This window comes from Equus asinus, chromosome 3 (genome assembly GCF_041296235.1).
Source record: "Equus asinus isolate D_3611 breed Donkey chromosome 3, EquAss-T2T_v2, whole genome shotgun sequence".
Classification (NCBI taxonomy): Eukaryota; Metazoa; Chordata; class Mammalia; order Perissodactyla; family Equidae; genus Equus; species Equus asinus.
Genome location: NC_091792.1, coordinates 160507185 through 160526350, shown reverse-complemented (window position 1 = coordinate 160526350; position 19166 = coordinate 160507185). Strand labels below are relative to the sequence as shown.

The 19166-nt window shown below is 40.2% G+C and overlaps 2 protein-coding genes across 19 annotated transcripts in view; both read right to left on the bottom strand.

The window, feature by feature from the left end:
- Positions 1–15319, bottom strand: part of POLN (DNA polymerase nu) — a 171399-nt gene extending 156080 nt beyond the window's left edge. For 16 of the 17 annotated variants that reach the window (XR_011502393.1, XR_011502392.1, XR_011502390.1 and 13 more), the window contains exons 1-3: positions 15243–15319; positions 14531–14590; positions 1985–2129 (exon numbers count right to left, since the gene is read on the bottom strand). Coding sequence is in view for 13 of the 17 variants with exons in the window: in XM_044767962.2 (XP_044623897.2) it covers positions 1985–2129; positions 14531–14557 (172 nt within the window). In the remaining 4 variants the exon portion in view is untranslated. Of the gene's footprint in view, positions 1–1984; positions 2130–2533; positions 2669–14530; positions 14591–15242 lie in introns of those variants that run through there. The other variant, XM_070506382.1, reaches the window with a different exon arrangement.
- Positions 3821–15321, bottom strand: HAUS3 (HAUS augmin like complex subunit 3). Of its 2 annotated transcripts, none has more exons than XM_014829718.3 (6): positions 15243–15321; positions 14531–14590; positions 13116–14161; positions 11726–12165; positions 9940–10168; positions 3821–4146 (listed from the first exon to the last, which is right to left on the bottom strand). In XM_014829718.3, the coding sequence occupies exons 3-6, from the start codon at positions 14022–14024 to the stop codon at positions 3913–3915; spliced, it is 1812 nt and encodes a 603-aa protein (XP_014685204.3). In that variant the 5' UTR covers positions 14025–14161; positions 14531–14590; positions 15243–15321; the 3' UTR covers positions 3821–3912. The 2 variants fall into 2 exon arrangements, with proteins under 2 accessions (XP_014685204.3, XP_070362495.1); XM_070506394.1 differs by lacking the exon at positions 15243–15321 and adding an exon at positions 15097–15119.
- Between the last annotated feature and the right edge of the window lie 3845 nt (positions 15322–19166).

Below are 19166 nucleotides of genomic sequence, written 5' to 3'. Positions count from 1 at the left end.
GAGGCCTTCAGTCCAAGAGCCTGCAAGGAACTGCATTCTGCTAACAACCATGTGAGCTTGGAATGAATGCTCCCCCATTCGAGCCTCAGATGAGATTTCAGCCCTAAGTGACACCTGCACTACAGCCCGGCAGAGGAGCCAACTAAGCTGTGCCTGGGCTCCTGAGCCACAGAAACTGTAAGATAACAAATGTGTGTTAAGTCACCAAGTTTATGGTAATAGGGTCACGCAGCAATAGATAACACAGAATTCTTACGAGAAGTCCACTACTTTTCCAAATCCAAGAACACATGACAGAAAAGTAATACCTTATCTTTTTCCATTATCTCCTCAATAAATTTATGTAAACTAGGATTTTTACAGGGTATCTAGGAGCATGACAAGAGTTCAGGAGATGGGCTGACAGCCATAAATTTTTCTCAACAGAGACTCACATTATACCTATCAGAAGTATTTCACTATTCTTATCAGTTTTTGAAGGGAAGTATATTTCCACCTCTGTCAAGTGCACACTGCTCTTTTATTTTAGAAAGCAAGTACACAGAATAAGGAAAAAGCTCTCTGATGTTTAAATATTTACCTTTCTTCACTATTCCCCCCCACCACCATTCCCCCTAAAATACTATTAATTGCTATGTACGTGGTCCACATCCAAAAATCCTTACCAGTTCCTGACTGACTTCTATAGTAAAGACGCACACATGCAAAAGATGCCTGAATATGAATAGATCAAAATATTAAGTAGTACTATCTCTTAATCAAGTAACTGCATTTATAACAGCTTTTGCACAATTTGTCAATACTCTCAATTATTTCATCTCAATATAATTACTGAGTTACATCTCACTCACTTATAACTTACTCTGTAGAAAAGAAACAAACAACAAATTATTCACCCAGACTTACAAATCTAAAATAAAAACTGCTTTGTTAGCCAAAAAAAAATTGGTGTTCCAAACACTTCAGCCACAGTTGTGAGGATATGTCACTGCTTTTTCTGTTAGACCAGGTCATAAACATATACACACAGATCTACTGATCTTTAACACCTAAGAGTTCATATGTTTCTATGGCAGTATAACACACATACTGTCAAAAACACTTCTCTTGTCGACAACACACAATAAGCAAATACTATGTCCAGGTTCAACGACTCAAGAGCTAAGGTTGAAGCAAGAGGCACTGTGAAAGAGCCCATCTCTTTTGAGGTGATTTAAATAGCTGATCCAGATTCTAAGGGAATGTATGACAGAAATTCCTGGAATGAGGAAGAGAGTGTTACATTTTTAAAGCGGTAAGAGCTAAGAGAAAATGAAATTTGGTGAGCAGAAACTCAGTCATCATTGAATGGTGTAAAGTGAGGAGAAGATGGGCTCCAATCATTCAGAGGCAGGAACTTCCCTACACAATATAAAGTTCTATAGAATAATTTTGCTATATTTCATTTTCAAACAGTCTTTTTTGTGTGTATGTGAGGAAGACTGGCCCTGAACTAATATCTGAGCCAATCTTCCTCTATTTTATGTGAGATGCCACCACAGTGTGACTTGACAAGGGGTGCTAGGTCCGTGCCTGGGAGCCGAACCTGCAAACCCCAGGCCATGGAAGCAGAGCACGCAAACTTAACCACTGCACCACCAGGCCAGCCTGTCAAACCTTAGTCTTAAGAATAATTAACATTTGAGGGGCCGGCCTGGTGGCACAGCAGTTAAGTGCATGCGTTCCGTTTTGGTGGCCTGGGCTTCGTTGGTTCGCATCCCGGGTGCAGACATGGCACTGCTTGGCAAGCCATGTTGTGGCAGGCGTCCCACATGTAAAGTAGAGGAAGATGGGCATGGATGTTAGCTCAGGGCCAGTCTTTCTCAGCAAAAAGAGAAGGATTGGCAGCAGATGTTAGCTCAGGGCGCATCTGCCTCAAAATAAATAAATAAATAATGAACATTTGAGGTAACAAAAGATAGAAAAGTTCTTAAAAATTACTCACTCTTTTCACTCTCTCTCCAATTCTTAGACTCCACTAAATCACCTGAATGCATAGCAGACATAATCTTCTGAGCAACAGTGGAGAGTGGTATCTTAGAGAGATCAAAGCCTACAAATGCCTCATAATTTTCCATTTTCATAAAATCCTAAACATAAGATAAACATCCATATATTAATTTTGTAAGTTTAAAATAAGAAATGATTAAGTTATTTGAAAAATTTTATGTACTGAGACTTTCATAAAAACTACTATATTAACCACCACATGAAATAGGTATCAGTCGTTCCCATAAAACAGGTAGGATAGCAAAAAGCAAGAGCGGTTAGAGGCTCAATCGGGGTATTATAGTAAACAGGTAACAAAGTAAAGCACATATTTTCTAGTTAACCCATTTTGAAGCAAGCAACCTACTCAAATACTTCCTGAGGTTTGAAACAAATATAATCTTCAAATATACAAATCTAATAACGTAAAAATGTTTCACTGACTGGGTAATTATGGCAGACACAATCTGACATTCTTTCACTTTTACTACTCAGCTATACTGACCCTCTGGGCTGAGTGGGTGAAGGTCTGGAAGGGATAGTACAAATCAAGTAGCTGGTTATATATCTAACATCTTTGGCACTAATCTAAACAGAATTTGTGGTTCTGTGAGCCAGGAAACCAGGTGACATATTTTTCCACGTTACTGGAGAAAAGAAAAACTTTACGTAAATTCTCTATCCCAAGGTAGAACAGGAAAATCAGTCACCCATGAGGAGCTAATATCAAAATCTTAAACAAAATTTATTGCTACCAATTTTTCAAGCATATTAAGACCTAGTTAATAAACATTTTTTAAATAATGTACATGTACAATAATCGGCAAAACATTTTTGCTCAATGGATTACAAAAATTATCAGCTCTCATCTGTCACCTAAGCATACCCATTTTCTGATGGCTATAGCTAAAAAATCCCATAAAGACCACCTAAAATGTATAGTTTTTACACTGGCATTCTATATTCTTGGAGCAGGAATATTCTTGAAGGTTATATCTATATCTTCTCTTTTCTCTATAAAGCTTACATGGTATCTAACATAGGCCATGTAGAAGTCAAGCACTCAAGAAGCATTTGATGTAAATAACTGTTAAGGTACTTCAAATTATTTTATACCAAGTCTTAAAATAACTTCTAATTGTCCAAATACTACATTTGTATCCCAACTAATACAATCTAACACTTAAGCATTTTTACTCCAAAGAAACTGACTAAATGAGCATTATAAATCCTTTGAGCAACCATTTCTATGGAATTTTGAAATTTCATTAAAAGCCATTCATGATGTATGAGTTACAATGAAGTCAAGCACGTTGAGATCTGTTTTGAAGAAATTTTGAGTCCCCAGGACCCAGCTTCTAAAGTGAACAATGGCCAGTGGAGACTTGACGTTCCTTGTGATGTAAGTAGGAACATTAAAGGAGTCTGTCTATAGCAAGGAATTATGGGGGAATAGTCTGAGTCACAGAATTTTACTTTAGTCAAATATGAGGAGACTTGGCTATCCATATACTAACATGTCAATTCAAAGTTCCACAAATTTTCAAAATATTTAACAGGAGAAAATTTATTTCAAAAAAAATAGTAAAAGAGAGATATAACTAACTTTATTTAAAAATGTCTGCATTATTTAATAATGCTTTTTCCCTGTAAGTAAGAAGTCACCAGGATTAAGTATCACCAGGCAAATGTTCAAGTCATAAAAAGCACTAGTACTATGAACAAACATTATATAAGGAAAACCACAAATTGATATAATACTTCAATTCATTAAATGAAATGTTCCATTGACTTCAAACTTAAAATTTTAGTAGTGTTTATTCTCTTAATACATAAAACATTAAAATATAGCATATGTGGTAAGGACTCAGTTTTTAGTAATTTTCAATCTTGGAGACCAACAGCCTTAATCTTTGATTGGTTTTCTAAATTCTCCACAATATCTTTCAGATAATCTTCATCTTTTAAAAAATAAACATATAATTCTCTTTCCATTTGATGCAATTTATTAGATGCCAAAATTTTTCTTTTTGTCTTCACATCAGTAAGAATATCAGTAAGGAGATGATTTAGCTTATTCAGTTGAGATTCAACTTGATGAAACTGCTCCATTAACTCCTAAAAAGAAAATAAAAATGCTTTTAATGCAAGAGCTCTATTTGCAACACCAATTATAATTTAAAGTGTAATTTACAGGGAAAGAATCTAAATGATTTAAAAATTATTCCCACAATTCTAACAATAAATGAATCTCAATTAATTCATAGTAGGTTTAATATAAATTCCACATAACATCAATTCCAACAACTTCTGATAGGCAATTTTACGTGACTCAAAGCAAACTGAAGAGTACCTGATATGTAAATTGTTGTGCATATTCATACATTCAACAAATATCACTAAATGCCTACCATGTGCCAAGCGCTGTTTCAGAGACTACAAATACAAGAACACACACTATCTCCTTCATGGAACTTACATTCTGCTTAATCAATCAAACTTTGTTTTACCCTAATCTTTGTTTACTCTAGACATAGGCAGTACTGAGAAAGCCTTAAAATGAAGCAATTACCAATAAAAAAGAATTACCTCAACAAAGATCCTCATTTTTCTTTTTCACATTGTTATAGAAGATAAAATTACACGTGACATTCAACAATCTTGACTTATCATGTAATTCTCCTGTTCAAGAACCTAGACATACTGAACCTTTCACACTTAAATTGAAATTCCTTACTTCCTAACATTAAAAGTAGTCTATTAACAAGTTTCCATGGCTTTCTTATCACATACTCTACTCCTATAAATTTTCAGCCAGTATTATCAAAAAGGTTCTCAGAAAATCTGTAGCTTTAACTACCTCAACCTTCCACAGCTTCTCAGTGTGGTCCATGAGCATGGTAAATACCTAGGATGCTCATTATGAATATAAATTCCTGTATCTCACTCCACACTAAACTACTCAAACTCTGTAACAGGGCCAGGAAGCTATATTTCAACAGGCTCCGGTGATTCTAATGTACAAATTCAAGAATGTCAGTTTAACATGTGTCATAAATGCCAGTTCCAGGGAGCAGTACTTCTTAAACTACATTTTTAAAAAAATCCACTAATAGGGGGCTGGACCCGTGGCCGAGTGGTTAAGTTCGCGCGCTCCACTGAAGGCGGCCCAGTGTTCTGTTGGTTCAAATCCTGGGCACGGACATGGCACTGCTCATCAAACCAGGCTGAGGCAGTGTCCCACATACCACAACTAGAAGAACCCACAATGAAGAATATACAACTATGTACCGGGGGGCTTTGGGGAGAAAAAGGAAAAAATAAAATCTTTAAAAAGAAAAATCCACTAATATCTACATTAAGTGATCTCTCTTTGAGGAAAAACTTGGTAAACTTGAATATAATGAGAAACAACAATCTCACCTTTAATTTCCATACTGAAGATCTTAACAGTTGCTAAAATACTACTCATGTAGATATTTAAAAATGTTCAACTTCATTAATAATAAAAATACAAGTTAAAACTGATACGGAGGGGCTGGCCCAACAGCATAGTGGTTAAGTTTGCATGCTCTGCTTCGGCAGCCCAGGGTTCACGGGTTCGGATCCTGGGTGTGGACCTACACACCACTCATCAAGCCATGCTGTGGCAGTGACTCCACATACAAAACAGAGGATAGACTGGCACAGATGTTAGCTCAGGGACAATCTTCCTCAAGCAAAAAGAGGAAGATTGGCAATAGATGCTAGCTCAGGGCCAAACTTCCTCAAGCAAAAAGAGGAAGATTGGCAATAGATGCTAGCTCAGGGCCAAACTTCCTCACCAAAAAAAAAACTGACATGGATGGGATTTTATACCTCATGGCTAGGGAAAAACATTAAATAATGATATCTAATAAGATTATAGTGGGGCTGGTCCCGTGGCCAAGTGGTTAAGTTCGCACGCTCCGCTGCAGGCGGCCCACTGTTTCATCGGTTCGAATCCTGGGTGCGGACATGGCACTTCTCATCAGACCACGCTGAGGCAGCGTCCCACATGCCACAACTAGAAGTACCCACAACTAAGAATATACAACTACGTACCAGGGGGCTTTGGGGAAAAAAGGAATAAAATAAAATCTTTGGAAAAAAAAAAAGATTATAGTGAAATCTTCATATTTTAGTGATTCAAAGACACAATCTTTCACATTTTAACATATCTGAAATCAATATGCATTTTATAATCAAGAGCATCATGTGATCATTATTGACCAGACACTCATTAGAAATGCTTTATCGCCAACATTTAAAAAGAGTTTTCTTTTATTGTAGTAAGAACATTTAACATGTGATCTCCCATCCTAACAGATTTTTAAGAGTACAATACAGGATTATTGACTACAGGCACAATATTGCACAGCAGATCTCTAGAACTTATTCATCATGCATAACTGACACTTTATACCTGTTAACAACTCCCCAATTCTCCCTCCCCAGTTCGTGGGAACAACCATTCTAGTCTCTGCTCTACAAGTCTGACTAAAATATTTCACATAAGCGGAATCATGCATTATTTGTCCTAGTGACCGGCTTATTTCACTTAGCATAATTTCCTCAAGGTTCATCCATGTTTTCTATAGTTTCCTATATTTCAGGATTTCTTTTTTTTTTAAGCTGAATAATATTCCATTGTATGCATATACTACATTTTCTTTATCCATTCCTCCACTGATGGACATTTACATTGTTTCCACATCTTGGCTATCATGAGTAGTGCTGCAATGTATGTGGGAGTGCTAATATTTCTTTGAGATCCTGATTTCTTTTATTTAAATATCCAGAAGTGGGATTACTGGATCACATGGTAGTTCTACTTTTTAATTTTTTGAGGAACCTTCATACTGTTTTCCACAGCAGCTGCACCATTTTTCACTCCCACCAACAGTGCACAAGAGTTCTAATTTCTCCACATCCTCATCGACACTTGCTGTCTTTGTTTTTTTGAAAATAGCCATTCTAACAGGTGTAAGATGATGTATCTCACTGTGGCTTTGATTTGCATTTCCCTAATAATTAGTGACATTGAGCAACTATTCATATACCTGTTGGCCATTGGTATGTCTTCTTTGGAGAAATGTCTATTCAAGTCTTTAGCCCATTTTTTAACTGGGTTATTAATTTTTTTTATATCACCAACATTCTTGATGTACAGTGTGGAAAAACACAGACAACAACTTTGAGTCAAATAATAAAGAATTGGACACAGTGTGAAACTTCAGAAATACCCTAACCATTTTATGTTTTTCTTTTTAATATATATTCAAAATCTATGTCTACCTACCCCTAAAATTATCTTCTAATAAGCAATATAACTTCTAATAAATATGAAATAAAAATTCTAAATAAAAAAGTATTCTGTCAGTTTAGCTGAAAGTTTTTTCTTTCTTAGCAATTCATAAAATGACGATGTAACATATGATCAGGTGTCTAGTAGACATTTAAATAGTGCTGTAGCATTGTAAACATGTATGACTCCTTTCAAAAGCAATATGGCAGTATCAAAGGCCCCCCTAAAAAATGTGTATACCCAAGGAATCCAATAATCCTACTTTCACGAATTCATCCAAATGAAAGTATCCAATGAAAATAAGCTATAGAAGCAAGATATACATGATGTTTTTCAAGAACAAACAAAAGAAAAAAATGAAGACTATCAAAATATCCAACAATGGTGGACTGGTTACATAAATTATGACAGTAATTAAATTAATACACTGTAACATTAGGGGCCGGCCTGGTGGCACAGTGATTAAGTTCGCATGTTCCGCTTCTCAGCGGCCTGGGGTTCGCCAGTTCAGATCCCGGCTGCGGACATGGCACGTCTTGGCAAATGCCATGCTGTGGTAGGCGTCCCACATACAAAGTGGAGGAAGATGGGCATGGTGCTAGCTCAGGGCCAGTCGTCTTCAACAAAAAGAGGAGGTCTGGCAGCAGTTAGCTCAGGGCTAATCTTCCTCAAAAAAAACCAACCAAATAAATGAAAAATATACTGTAACATTAAAAATTAAGAAAATTATTTAGAGTAAAAATGTTTATTTCATAATGCTAAGTAAAAAGAATTAAAAAAGATACATAAGTCGGGGCTGGCCCCGTGGCCGAGTGGTTAAGTTCGCGCACTCCCCTGCAGGTGGCCCAGTGTTTCGTTAGTTGGAATCCTGGGCGCGGACATGGCACTGCTCATCAGACCACGCTGAGGCAGCGTCCCACATGCCACAACTAGAAGAACCCACAACGAAGAATACACAACTATGTACCGGGGGGCTTTGGGGAGAAAAAGGAAAAAATAAAATCTTTTTAAAAAAATAAAAAATAAAAAATAAAAAAAGATACATAAGTAAAGGTAAAAAGCATATACCTTGCAAATACTAACCAAAAGAAAGATGATATAGAAATATTAATATCAGACAAAAGAATATTAAGACAAAAAGCATAATAGGAATAGAGAGGGTCATTATGTAATGCCAAATGGTTCAATTCACTGCAATTTAAATGCACCAGGATAATAATTCACTGCAATTTTAAACTTGGATACAACTCATAAAATAGACTCAAACATAAAAAACTGATAGAACTACAAGGAGAAATTTTCAAATTCACCATCACAGGAGCTTTTTACACAATTATCTAATAGATGAGAGAAATGCAAATTAAAGCCCCAATGAAATGCTATGTTACATCGATAGATTAAGAGAAACTTATAAATCAGACAATGCTTTGTGATGAAAAGGAAGTGGATAGATAGCATCTCTTAGACACTGCTGGTATATGATATAACCACTCTGAAAAACAATTTGATATATCATGCAAAATTGAAGCTGTGATCCAGCAATTCCAAGCCTGAGAGTGTGTGCACATACATGTGCATGCCCAACTATGAGACATGCAACAAGACTATCCATAGCAGTATGATTACAATAGCAAATGCTGGAAATAACCTAAATATTGTCAACAGAACAGATTATTAAAACGTGGAATTTCATATAATGGAATACTAACTATATAAAAGAGAAAACTAAGAATGAGTTACAGCTTTACATATATCAACACGGATGAATCTCAAAATCAAAATATTAAGAAGTTACAAAAGAATATATCCAATATAACACCATGTATATAAAGTTCTAAAACATACAAAACTAAACAATATACAGTCTAGAAATAGATATGTGTAATAGAATTATAAATAAAAGCAAGCAAATTATAAAATTAAACATAGTAGTTAGCCCTTGAAGACGGGAGGGGAATGCTATTAGGAGGGGCATGCTATCACTAAGTGTATACAGAGGATTTTAAGGATTTTTTTTTAGGAAGATTAGCCCTGAGCTAATATCTGCTGCCAATCCTCCCCTTTCTGCTGAGGAAGACTGGCCCCGAGCTAACATCTATGCCCAACTTCTTCTACTTTATATGTGGAATGCCTATCACAGCGTGGCTTGATAAGCAGTGCCATGTCCGCACCCAGGATCCGAGGCAGTGAACTCCGGCCCGCCGAAGTGGAACATGCGTACTTAACCACTGTGCCACGGGGCCAGCCCCACTTTTAAGGATTTTAAAGACAGAAGGGCAATCCTCTATTTGCTAAGATAGGTGAAAAAAATTAAGTGGTGGTTTTATTATTTTTTAAAAATTCTTAGCATAAACATTACATACCCTTTTAGTCTGAAATAGTTCATAAATTTTTAAAATTTCATGTACACTGATCAAAACTACCTGAGAAATATATGTGAACAAAAACTACAAGATATAAAAAAATAAATTCTATATTAGAGCAATAGGATTTGGGGTAATATTTTCTCATGTTAACATTTTCTTTAATATCTTTTACAAGGAACATTTTTAAAAGCATTTTTAATTACTATGGCAAGCACCCACCTGATCAGTAAGCAAAAGCTGATTTCCTCCTTGATACAAAGCATCACAAAGCATGTCCACATCATTATTCAGTTTGGACAGAAAGAAAGAATGTTCTTGAGCAGATACTGCCAACTGATCTTGTACTAAAGAAACATCCTGTTTTAATTTCTCAGCCACTTCCTCCAGGTTTTCATGGGTTATAAACAATTCTTTTTTCTTATTCTCTCCTTCTAAAAGTTGATAAAGCCTAAAACGTGAAAGTAAAAATTATAGGAAAAAATTCTCAAGTCAGTACAGTTGTCAAAATTACAATCCACTGTATTGGGGCATCTTTGAGGATAGCTAAAAACTTAAAATTATTAATCTGTCAGCTGCTAAATCAAGCAACTGGAAACATTCCAACCAAAATACTATCTCATTACAGAAATACATATTCTAACTATTTTTGAATTTCCAGTTTTCCCATCTCCCAAGTTTTAGTTACAAAATTGTTTTTTACTTTAACTGCCATTAGCCTACTTCAAACAAAGTACATTTCAAAGGTATCTCCCAAGAAAACACTTCTTTCACAGAATACAACTATGATGTAGTAGAAACAGAAATGAACTTGAAACAGAAGACCCAGGTCTGAATTCTGGCTGTTAGGTGAAACCTAGGTTATTAACCTCTGAAATTTAATTTCCACATCTTAATAACCCACCTATTTTAAAGGAGTGTGGTAGATTTAAAAGAAAAAAATTGAAAATATAAACAATGTAAAATGTAAAAAAACTAAACAATAAAGAGCTACATAAATAGTAACAGTAAACTTGCTACTCCAGTCTTGTCCATATTTGGTTGATAAATTAAACTCATGATGAGCGATGAGGCCACTTTAATACTTCAAATATTAATGACAGAAAAATCCTACATGGCAAATGGAAAAATGTGAGGCAGCACCTTCTACACATACCTGACAAAAAGGGTCTACTCTTTTTCTTATAATTCAAAAGTATATATATTTATATTGTTTTAATTACATGGACAAGTTGCAACAGATCTCATAAAACTGGTTCAAGCCCAAGGCTGCCAATTTCGTTCTTGTGGGATGTGACTACACAATTCCAGGGGGCACCATTCACATAGATCCTGATGTCAATGCGACCCTCTGAAACTGTGCAATGAGGCAGCCCTATCCATGCCCCTCATTTCATTAATAATAAAAGGATTAGATGATTTTCCTCTAGTCCTAGAGGAAAACCATGAGTAGGATCCAGATTTTTGAGGCTTTTGACTACTTTAGCCCTGTCATTTCAGTATCCCCATACCATCAATTGCTTAGACATCCAGAAAAGGTTGGGAGCTAGCATTCATTCTCATTCATTCACCCGACTAAACACTGAAATGAATTCTCCTCTCCTCTCCTCTCTATTGCCACCTTCTCCAAATGCAGTCAATTCTCTGCCCAGCAATACCTAGCTACTACACACCAAGCTGTATTCAAACTTTCGGCTGTAAACTCCTACCACAAATGTAAAATCCTGTAAAATGCTGCCTAAAGGTGAATAAGACCTTGTGTATATTCATTCCTCTGACCCATCCTCAGAACTAAAGTAGCTACTTCCAGATTTAACGTGAATGGAAAAGAGTGCAAGAAATTAAAAAGGAAAAAAGAGGCATGTAAAAGAAAAGTGGAAGAACAGAAAGGCCAAAATTGGAGTGCAAAGATTTTCTTTAAACTTCCACAATTTTAGTTCAAACTCGTCTCTTGTATTTTACAAAATACAAAAGGAAAAATACTCACTAAAGAAACAATGAAGCATACCTATGAGAAGAAGAATCCTTGGTATCAATGGTATTCCTTGGATTTTTCTGCTGAGATATTGATGGGTCTGTTAGCATTTCTAATCGCTGGTGGAGCATCATATTGCTTTGACTAAGTTCTTGAACCAAATTTTCAAGTTGACGATATATGTCCCAATGCTTTCTTAATTCAATTTCATATGATAACTGGAGAAGTTCAAATGATGCCTTTTGTTTTATCAACTGATTTAAAACTAACTCTTGTCTTGCTGTATAATAGTCTTGCTTAGCAATCTGCAGATCAAAATCTCCCTTTACAACTGGCATATTCAATAACTGGGCATTCTCTTTTACCACAGCAGGCAAACTTTTGTCTTTTATACGAGCAATTTGTTCTTCAAGTTTCAGAATCTCACTTTTCAAACTAGAAACTTCAGCATCCAAATTATCTTTGCCAAGAGCCTACACAAAGAAAGCAATCACATTTCAACCTCCTGTATAAAATTATTTTCACTTTCCATTTTAGATTATCAGATAATATGCTCACTAATAAAAACCAACTTCATATTAGCAAAAGCCAAAACCTCAGTTTAAAAAGGAAAAGTGTAGACTGAGCCAAGGGTAAAGACAGTGTGAAGTGCTAAATTTTAATGCTATTACTACAAGATATATACAGTAAAGGCTACCAAAACAGAGATTTTATCATGCTTGTCTTACTCAAAAAAAATTATTAGCACACTACTCACTGAATGCAAATGTATGCTATTTAAGTTTTTCTTAAAGTTATCTCAGTAGCTGATTTTAGCACTTCTAAGCAATGACAGGACTTCTTCACACACTTATGAGGTTCATGTCAGTTACAGTAACTAACTTGGTGCTGGTATTCAGTTTCAGAAAAGCTGTATTTTTACTCAACTATCTAGCAGTTCAGTTACCAAGAAACAAGCTTTCCCAGAGCGCAGATGGATATTCTGCAATACATCTTATACATTCTCAACAAAGAATCAGGTTTCTGAACTGGATCTCTGACTTCCTTAGCACCATGCTCTGGCCAGAGCAAACAAGGCAGAATACCCATAACACAGCAATGAGGCTCTTTACCCACACATCATTAAAAAGGAAATTTCAGTGTCATCTATATCTGAACCAACATAAATTTCAAATTCAGAATGTGAAAGTATTTCTGTTTAAAATTAGCTAGATAATGTGGTTGAGGTTACAATCATTATATCTGCCCTCCACTTACATGAGGATCTGTTTTCATGAAACACATCACAGCTAAGCACTGAACAAACAGAAAACAAGCAATGTAATTACTTATTATATCCCTTTCTAAAGTTCTTTAATCTCAATATTGCATCCCCCATTACTAAGAATTACAATATGAATCCAGTCTCATTTCTTATGTTTACCTTGCTAGTGCGGCTGTGAAGATTCTCCTCTGCCCACTTTATACTTGACTTCATCCTCAAATTACTTGCTTTCAAGTGAATTAACTGATGTTGAGCACAAATGTATGCTAGCTGCAGCCTTGCCATCTCTAGCCGTCTCTCCTCAAGGATTTCTTGATTATCACAAATAGATGGTGATTGTATATCTAAAAGTTGAAAGTTTTCTTCATTCGAACTTTCAACTACTTCATGTATACCCTGAAAGAACTGTTTTTTGGTATACAAGGTCAATGCTGCTGTGCTTTGCTCTTCTTGGCTGAGATATTTTTCCAAGGACAACTGAGATAAAAACACCAGAGGATTTGTCCCTTGACCCCAATTAGAATGTCTGAAGAACATCATCAATTTTGTAACTCCATCAGCAAGAGCGTGAAGTTCATTACTGATCTTAGTACTCACAGCATTAAGAATCCCTTGACTCTGCTTCAGCTTTTTAGAGGCTGCTGCTTCTCTAGCATTTAACCTCAGAGATTTGTGGCTAGTTACCGAAGCCATCAACTGGCATTTATTACGTCGCTGAATTTTCAGGTTCTTTAATTTCTGCAGAGTTTGGATCTCATCCTCTAATTTGTCTAGCTCTTTGTCATCCAGGATAGGTGTCTTCAAATCAGAAGTTTTACAGGTTTTAAGAACTTCATCCAATGCTGCTCCCTCTAGGATGGGCTTGCCTGATTGCTGAAGAACGCTAAAAGCTTCCAATTCTTCTTCACACAATACGTTCTGTTCATTCACATTCCCACAAAACCACTTCAAAAACGATTCATCCTCAGCCGTCTCAAACAACCAGTCAAAATCTTCCCCATTAAGAATATCAGCTTTGGGATAATTAATTTGTTTTAATGTGTCCACAAACTCTTTTCCACAACTCATGGTTTACCCAAATTTTCTGTAACTGGTATGGGTTTACGGTGTTAAGATTTAGAAAATAAATATACAAACAAAACTAATTTTATGTTAAGTCCAGAGAGAAGGAGAAAAAATATTTCTAGAATCTATAATGAGATCTCCTAGGGGAGGAAAAAAACAAGTATTAGACCACAAAGAAGGCGACTATATTTTTAAAACGATGATACAAATAAATGTCACATGATATTTGGGAACCGTCTAACCCAGAGACAGCTGCAGCTGCAACGTTTGATGAAGATAACAAAATAAACAATTAGGGTATCAGTTAGCACACTGCAACAATCATGAAAACCTAATTATCAAGAAAATCTTATTTTTCCCAAAGATAAAATGGTTTAAAATATATATTTTATACAGCAACAGCTCAGTTTTTACTTCAAAATAAATGGATCTAACCAAGTCCAAGCCATCCTGTGGCTGAGCAGCCTCTCTGCCCTGCGTCTCCCAGGAAAACACAAATAAACGTTTACCTCAGGGACCCCATCAGCACCCGCCATTCGCTCAAGAACGCGCGTCCGGACGCGACCAGCCTAGAGCGGAGAAAGCGAGGCGAAGGTTTAAGCACCACCCTCGACGTGAGCAGCACAAACAGCCCGGCGGTCGCGAGGAGAAACATCTCGGCCCTCTCCCTGCTCAACCACCGCTCCCCCCAAGAATCCGCGACGACGGCGCCGAGCGGACCTCAGCGACGGCGACAAGCCGCACGACCGAGGACACACGTAACGCACTCGGGGCAAGGTCTCCGCCTGTGTTTTGTGCGGTTCACTTAACGACATGGATGCGCGTTAACAAGATACATCCACAAAAACCAACGGGTCGGCGTCTACACGAGCTGCGCAAACCCCAGCCAGCCGACCGGCCCGGCGGAGCCCCACAGCGCCTCAGGCCCGCGCGGCCCAGCGCCCGCCCCACAGGGCCCCGCTCTCGCCCGCGCCCCCGCCCCACGGGAGCCCCTGCTCCCACCGGAGACCTGTCCGCCCCCACCGCTGTCTCGCCGGCGCCCCAGCCCCCGCGCCCTGCCCCCCGCCCTGCGGACCGCGACTGCGCCGCGCAGACAGCTCCTCGCGCGCCTGAAAGGAGTCTCCAGGGGCGCCCGGAAAGAAGAGGCAGCCCGGCGACCGGCGCCGCTCCTGCAGCCCCACACCCCGCGACGCCCAGCACCGCGAGCCCGGCGCCGTTCACCTCAGGGAGGTCCGCTCGCGCCCCCTCAAGAACCCGCCGCCGCTGTCCGCGCCTCGCACTGCCTCACGGGAGCGCCGCGACTGCGCACGCGCAGAAGCCGAGGAGGCGGCAGGGGCAGGGGTGCCGCACGCTGACGGTCTGCGCAGGAGCGTTGCAGGAAGAGGCGGGCGGCGGGGGCGGAGTTGAGCAGGCGCTGCTCCGCCCCCAATCTGACGTCCATCGCAGTAAGCGAGCTGATTGGCTCCCTGTCTCAGGGGCGGGGCCGGAGCGGGGAGGGGTCGTGGGCTGGTTGCCCGGTTACTAGAGTCGGCCTCCAGCCGCAAGTCTGGCGCTCGCGCCTTAAGCGCCCCTGCCCTGCGCTTGGGCCCTCGGCGGGCTCCTCCTCCCAGTTCAGCTTTCACGTGCGTTTAAGTTCTGCCCGCCGCATACCCCGAGTCCCCGTCCTCCAATGGGGCTGTTTTTAAGGGAAAGCCTAGCGGGGGTCAGGAGCACGCACCCGAGCCAGCCCCCGGCCCTGTCGCTCGCCTGCTGCGCGACGCGGCAGCTCTCGGCCCGGTGGCCTCTGCGTCGCATCCTAAAGGGTTTCAATGACCCTCCCCTTCGAGAAGAGGTAGGGCTGAACGAGCTCGTAGATCTAGAGCAATCGGAGCAGTGCCTGGAGGTCTTAGGGTTTAACTGTTACTGCTCGCCTTACTGTCTCTTACAATGAACGTTATTTTGCAAAAAGTACTTGATTCCCAATGCCTCACCTGACCACTAAGCAAAAGCTGACTCCCCCCACAATCCCATTTTCAAAATATAACTTTTAAAAGGTTGAAAATATAATTCACATTAACAAAGAGTGGATACGTGTCAAAGACGGATTTAACTCTAGGTGAAACGCAGTTTCCAAGGAAGATGCCGTGTGTAGTCAATGAAAGAAAGAGTGCTGAAATCAGATTGCAAAGTTCGATGCAAATCTGGTTGATGGCCACAGTGCAATGACACCAGAGCTTTGGCGTTATCATTTATATTGGACAGAATTCATTTGCATATTACTGGACAAAAATCATTTTTTACTTACCAATCTTCTACAAATTAACGTCTAAATGTCCAGGGTTTGGATACCGGTCATTACTACATAGTCAGTACTCCCCCTACCCCCAGCATCAAATGATACTACTGTGGCTTGTGAGACAATGTCCTAGTCTAGTGTGACACTGGAAAGGCAGAAGTCTTTCTGGAGGATTTTTCTTAATCTTTTTAACAGAAAACAGAATGTTCTAAGGCAGATATGAATGAATTTTGAGTTGAAGATATTTCCTATTAATTCTTTATTTCTTCTACTTTTTTATCCTCCTCTTCTAAAAGTCAATAAACTCTAAAAACAAACAGAAAACAGGCATTATAGGGGGAAAAAGTCAAAGCAGTGTGGCGTGAAACCAGGGGGCTGGACCTGGGAGGAGACAGTCTGTCCTGTTGGTGAGCTGGGAGGCCAGCTTAGAGGCCCTGGACCAGAGGGCTCCCTTGGCCCAAGGAGAGGGCAGGGATGGGGTCGGTGTGCAGCATGGGAGGGAGCTGAGCCGGCTTGTGGGGAGGAAGTGGAGGCTGTGCAGGCAGTGCCTTCAAGAAGTTTTGCTGAGGAGGCAAAGATTGAGGGAGAAGAGAGAAGGGGCAGAATGACAGGAGTTGAGGGGGTGGGAATGCAGAGCTGAGGGGAGGGTTTGGGTTTTGTTTTGTTTTAAGATGAGAGGAACTTGGGGATATTTATAGACTGTGAGGAGGAACTCAGAGGAGACAGAAGTAAAGATGCCAGAAAAAAAAGGGGCTGCTTTATAGAAAGATTCCCAGGGGACAGGGGAGTGAGAACCTGAGCAAACGAGGCCGTTCTAGAAGTCCACTTTTCCTGGTGACTCCTGTGTCGTTTCCTGGGCCCACAAATTCTCCATGTGAGTTTGAATTACTGACTTTAGTTATTTGCTTGAAAGATGTTTGTGAGGCCAAAAAAAAGCCATAAAAATATAAAATAAAAACCACAATGGGATTAGCGCCCACCCCCCCATACCCCCCAAGTAAAATGACAAACAAAATAGGTTTAACTATACAGACTTAGAAAGTTTTCTTTGGAAATTTTACTTATTGGGGCATTTCTGCACTTGAGGTTGCATTTGGATTTTAAGAAAGCAAGTATGTTACGCTTACTTCCAGGACAAGCTTTCTCTCCTCCAATCAAAATTCCTTGAGGTTTTGGTGGGGTACTGATAGAGTCAAAAGATAAAGGGAACCCAGGAATGCATCTTCCCTGAGAAAGCCCATGAGGATAGAATGGACTAAACAGAGCTGCGAGCAGCAAGTGTTCTTGTGGTTGACTTTTTGTCCTTTTTTTCTTCCTGTAGGAATCTTTTTTCTCCTATTGATATTAAAAAGTACTTTAGGGGCCCGCCCGGTGGCGCAGCAGTTAAGTTCGCACTTCCGCTTCTCAGCCACCTGTGGTTTGCCATTTCGGATCCCGGGTGCGGACATGGCACGGCTTGGCAAAAGCCATGCTGTGGTAGGCGTCCCATGTATAAATTAGAGGAAGATGGGCATGAATGTTAGCTCAGGGCCAGTCTTCCTCAGCAGAAAGAGGAGGACTGGCAGTAGTTAGCTCAGGGCTAATCTTCCTCAAAAAAAAAAAGTACTTCAGGTTTTGGATGATGTGTTTTCAGGTATGTTTAAACTGTAGTCTGATGTTAAAGATCATTTGTTTTTAGATGTAGTTTTCAGTGATGGCGGCAGGACTCCATGTTTCAATTAACGGGGAGTGGGGTGTTTCTAAGCAGAGGAGTGACATTCTCAGACACGTGTTAGAAGCTTGATTCTGCAGTAACAAAAGTGACAAAAAGGAGGGAAGCGAGAGATGCAAGGAGGCTCCCATGCATTGGGGAGAGGAGGAGCCAGATGGCTCAGGGTGACATGAGAGCGTGCAGGGGCAGAGAGCCACCTTCAGAACAGAACCCTGGGGCTGATGGACAGAGAGAGCAAGTCTGGATGACTCAGTTTCCAACTGAGCAAGAAAGTGGAACTTTTTTGTACTAATCCTTCCTATTCGGAAGAAAACAGAAGATACCACTTATATTGCGGGGTTGGAGGAGGGTGGGAGTATAGTGAGTTTGTCTTCCATCGCTTTGACATTCATGCGATAAAGGTGAAAACTCAATCCTCAAACTCAGAATCCGGTTGGGGTCAGGAGCTCACCAAGATGGCCAGACAGGAGGTGGGGGTAGTTGTGGGAGGATGCTTAGAGGCCTGTGGGAAGAAGGGGGCAGCAGAGGGGCCTGGGAGGGGGGAGGGTCTCAAAAAGGGCCTCAGGATGAGCTGAGGAGGCAGAAGGCCAAGAGGAAGGAGACCTTGAGAGCCACTGCGAGCTAAACAGGTAAGTGGCATAATCCCGTTCACATTCTGGAAAGATCCCTGTGGGGCTGGCGTGCATGGGGCCTGGCCTGGTTAGGGACTGGAGGAGAGGAAACAGCATGGAAAAGGCCCTGCAGCTGATTAGCTCAGGTTAGACCAGCACCTGATTTGGGAGGCCATAATCCCTGCAAAAATGTACCAGGAAGGGGTGTAGGAGACTCTGGGCCACCTCCCAGAGGAGGTGGCCCAGCTGAGCTGTGAGCTGAGGAGGGGGTGGTGAGTGCAGAGGGACGGAGGGCAGCAAGGGTGGGAGTAGGCCTAGTTGAAGACATAGGAGCCAATGGGAAGAGAGCAGGCACTTGGGTTAATCCTGGAGGTGCTAGGGGCCAACAAGATCACTGAAGTCATTCTGGCTGCCAAGAAGAGCATGGGGTGGAGGGTTGAGACAGAGGCAGATGTCTCACTTTGGGGGTGCTTGCTGTAATCCAAGCCTGAAATATGGAGATGGAATTTGCAGCAAGAGGGTCTTCACAGAGGACCAGGGTTGGGTCC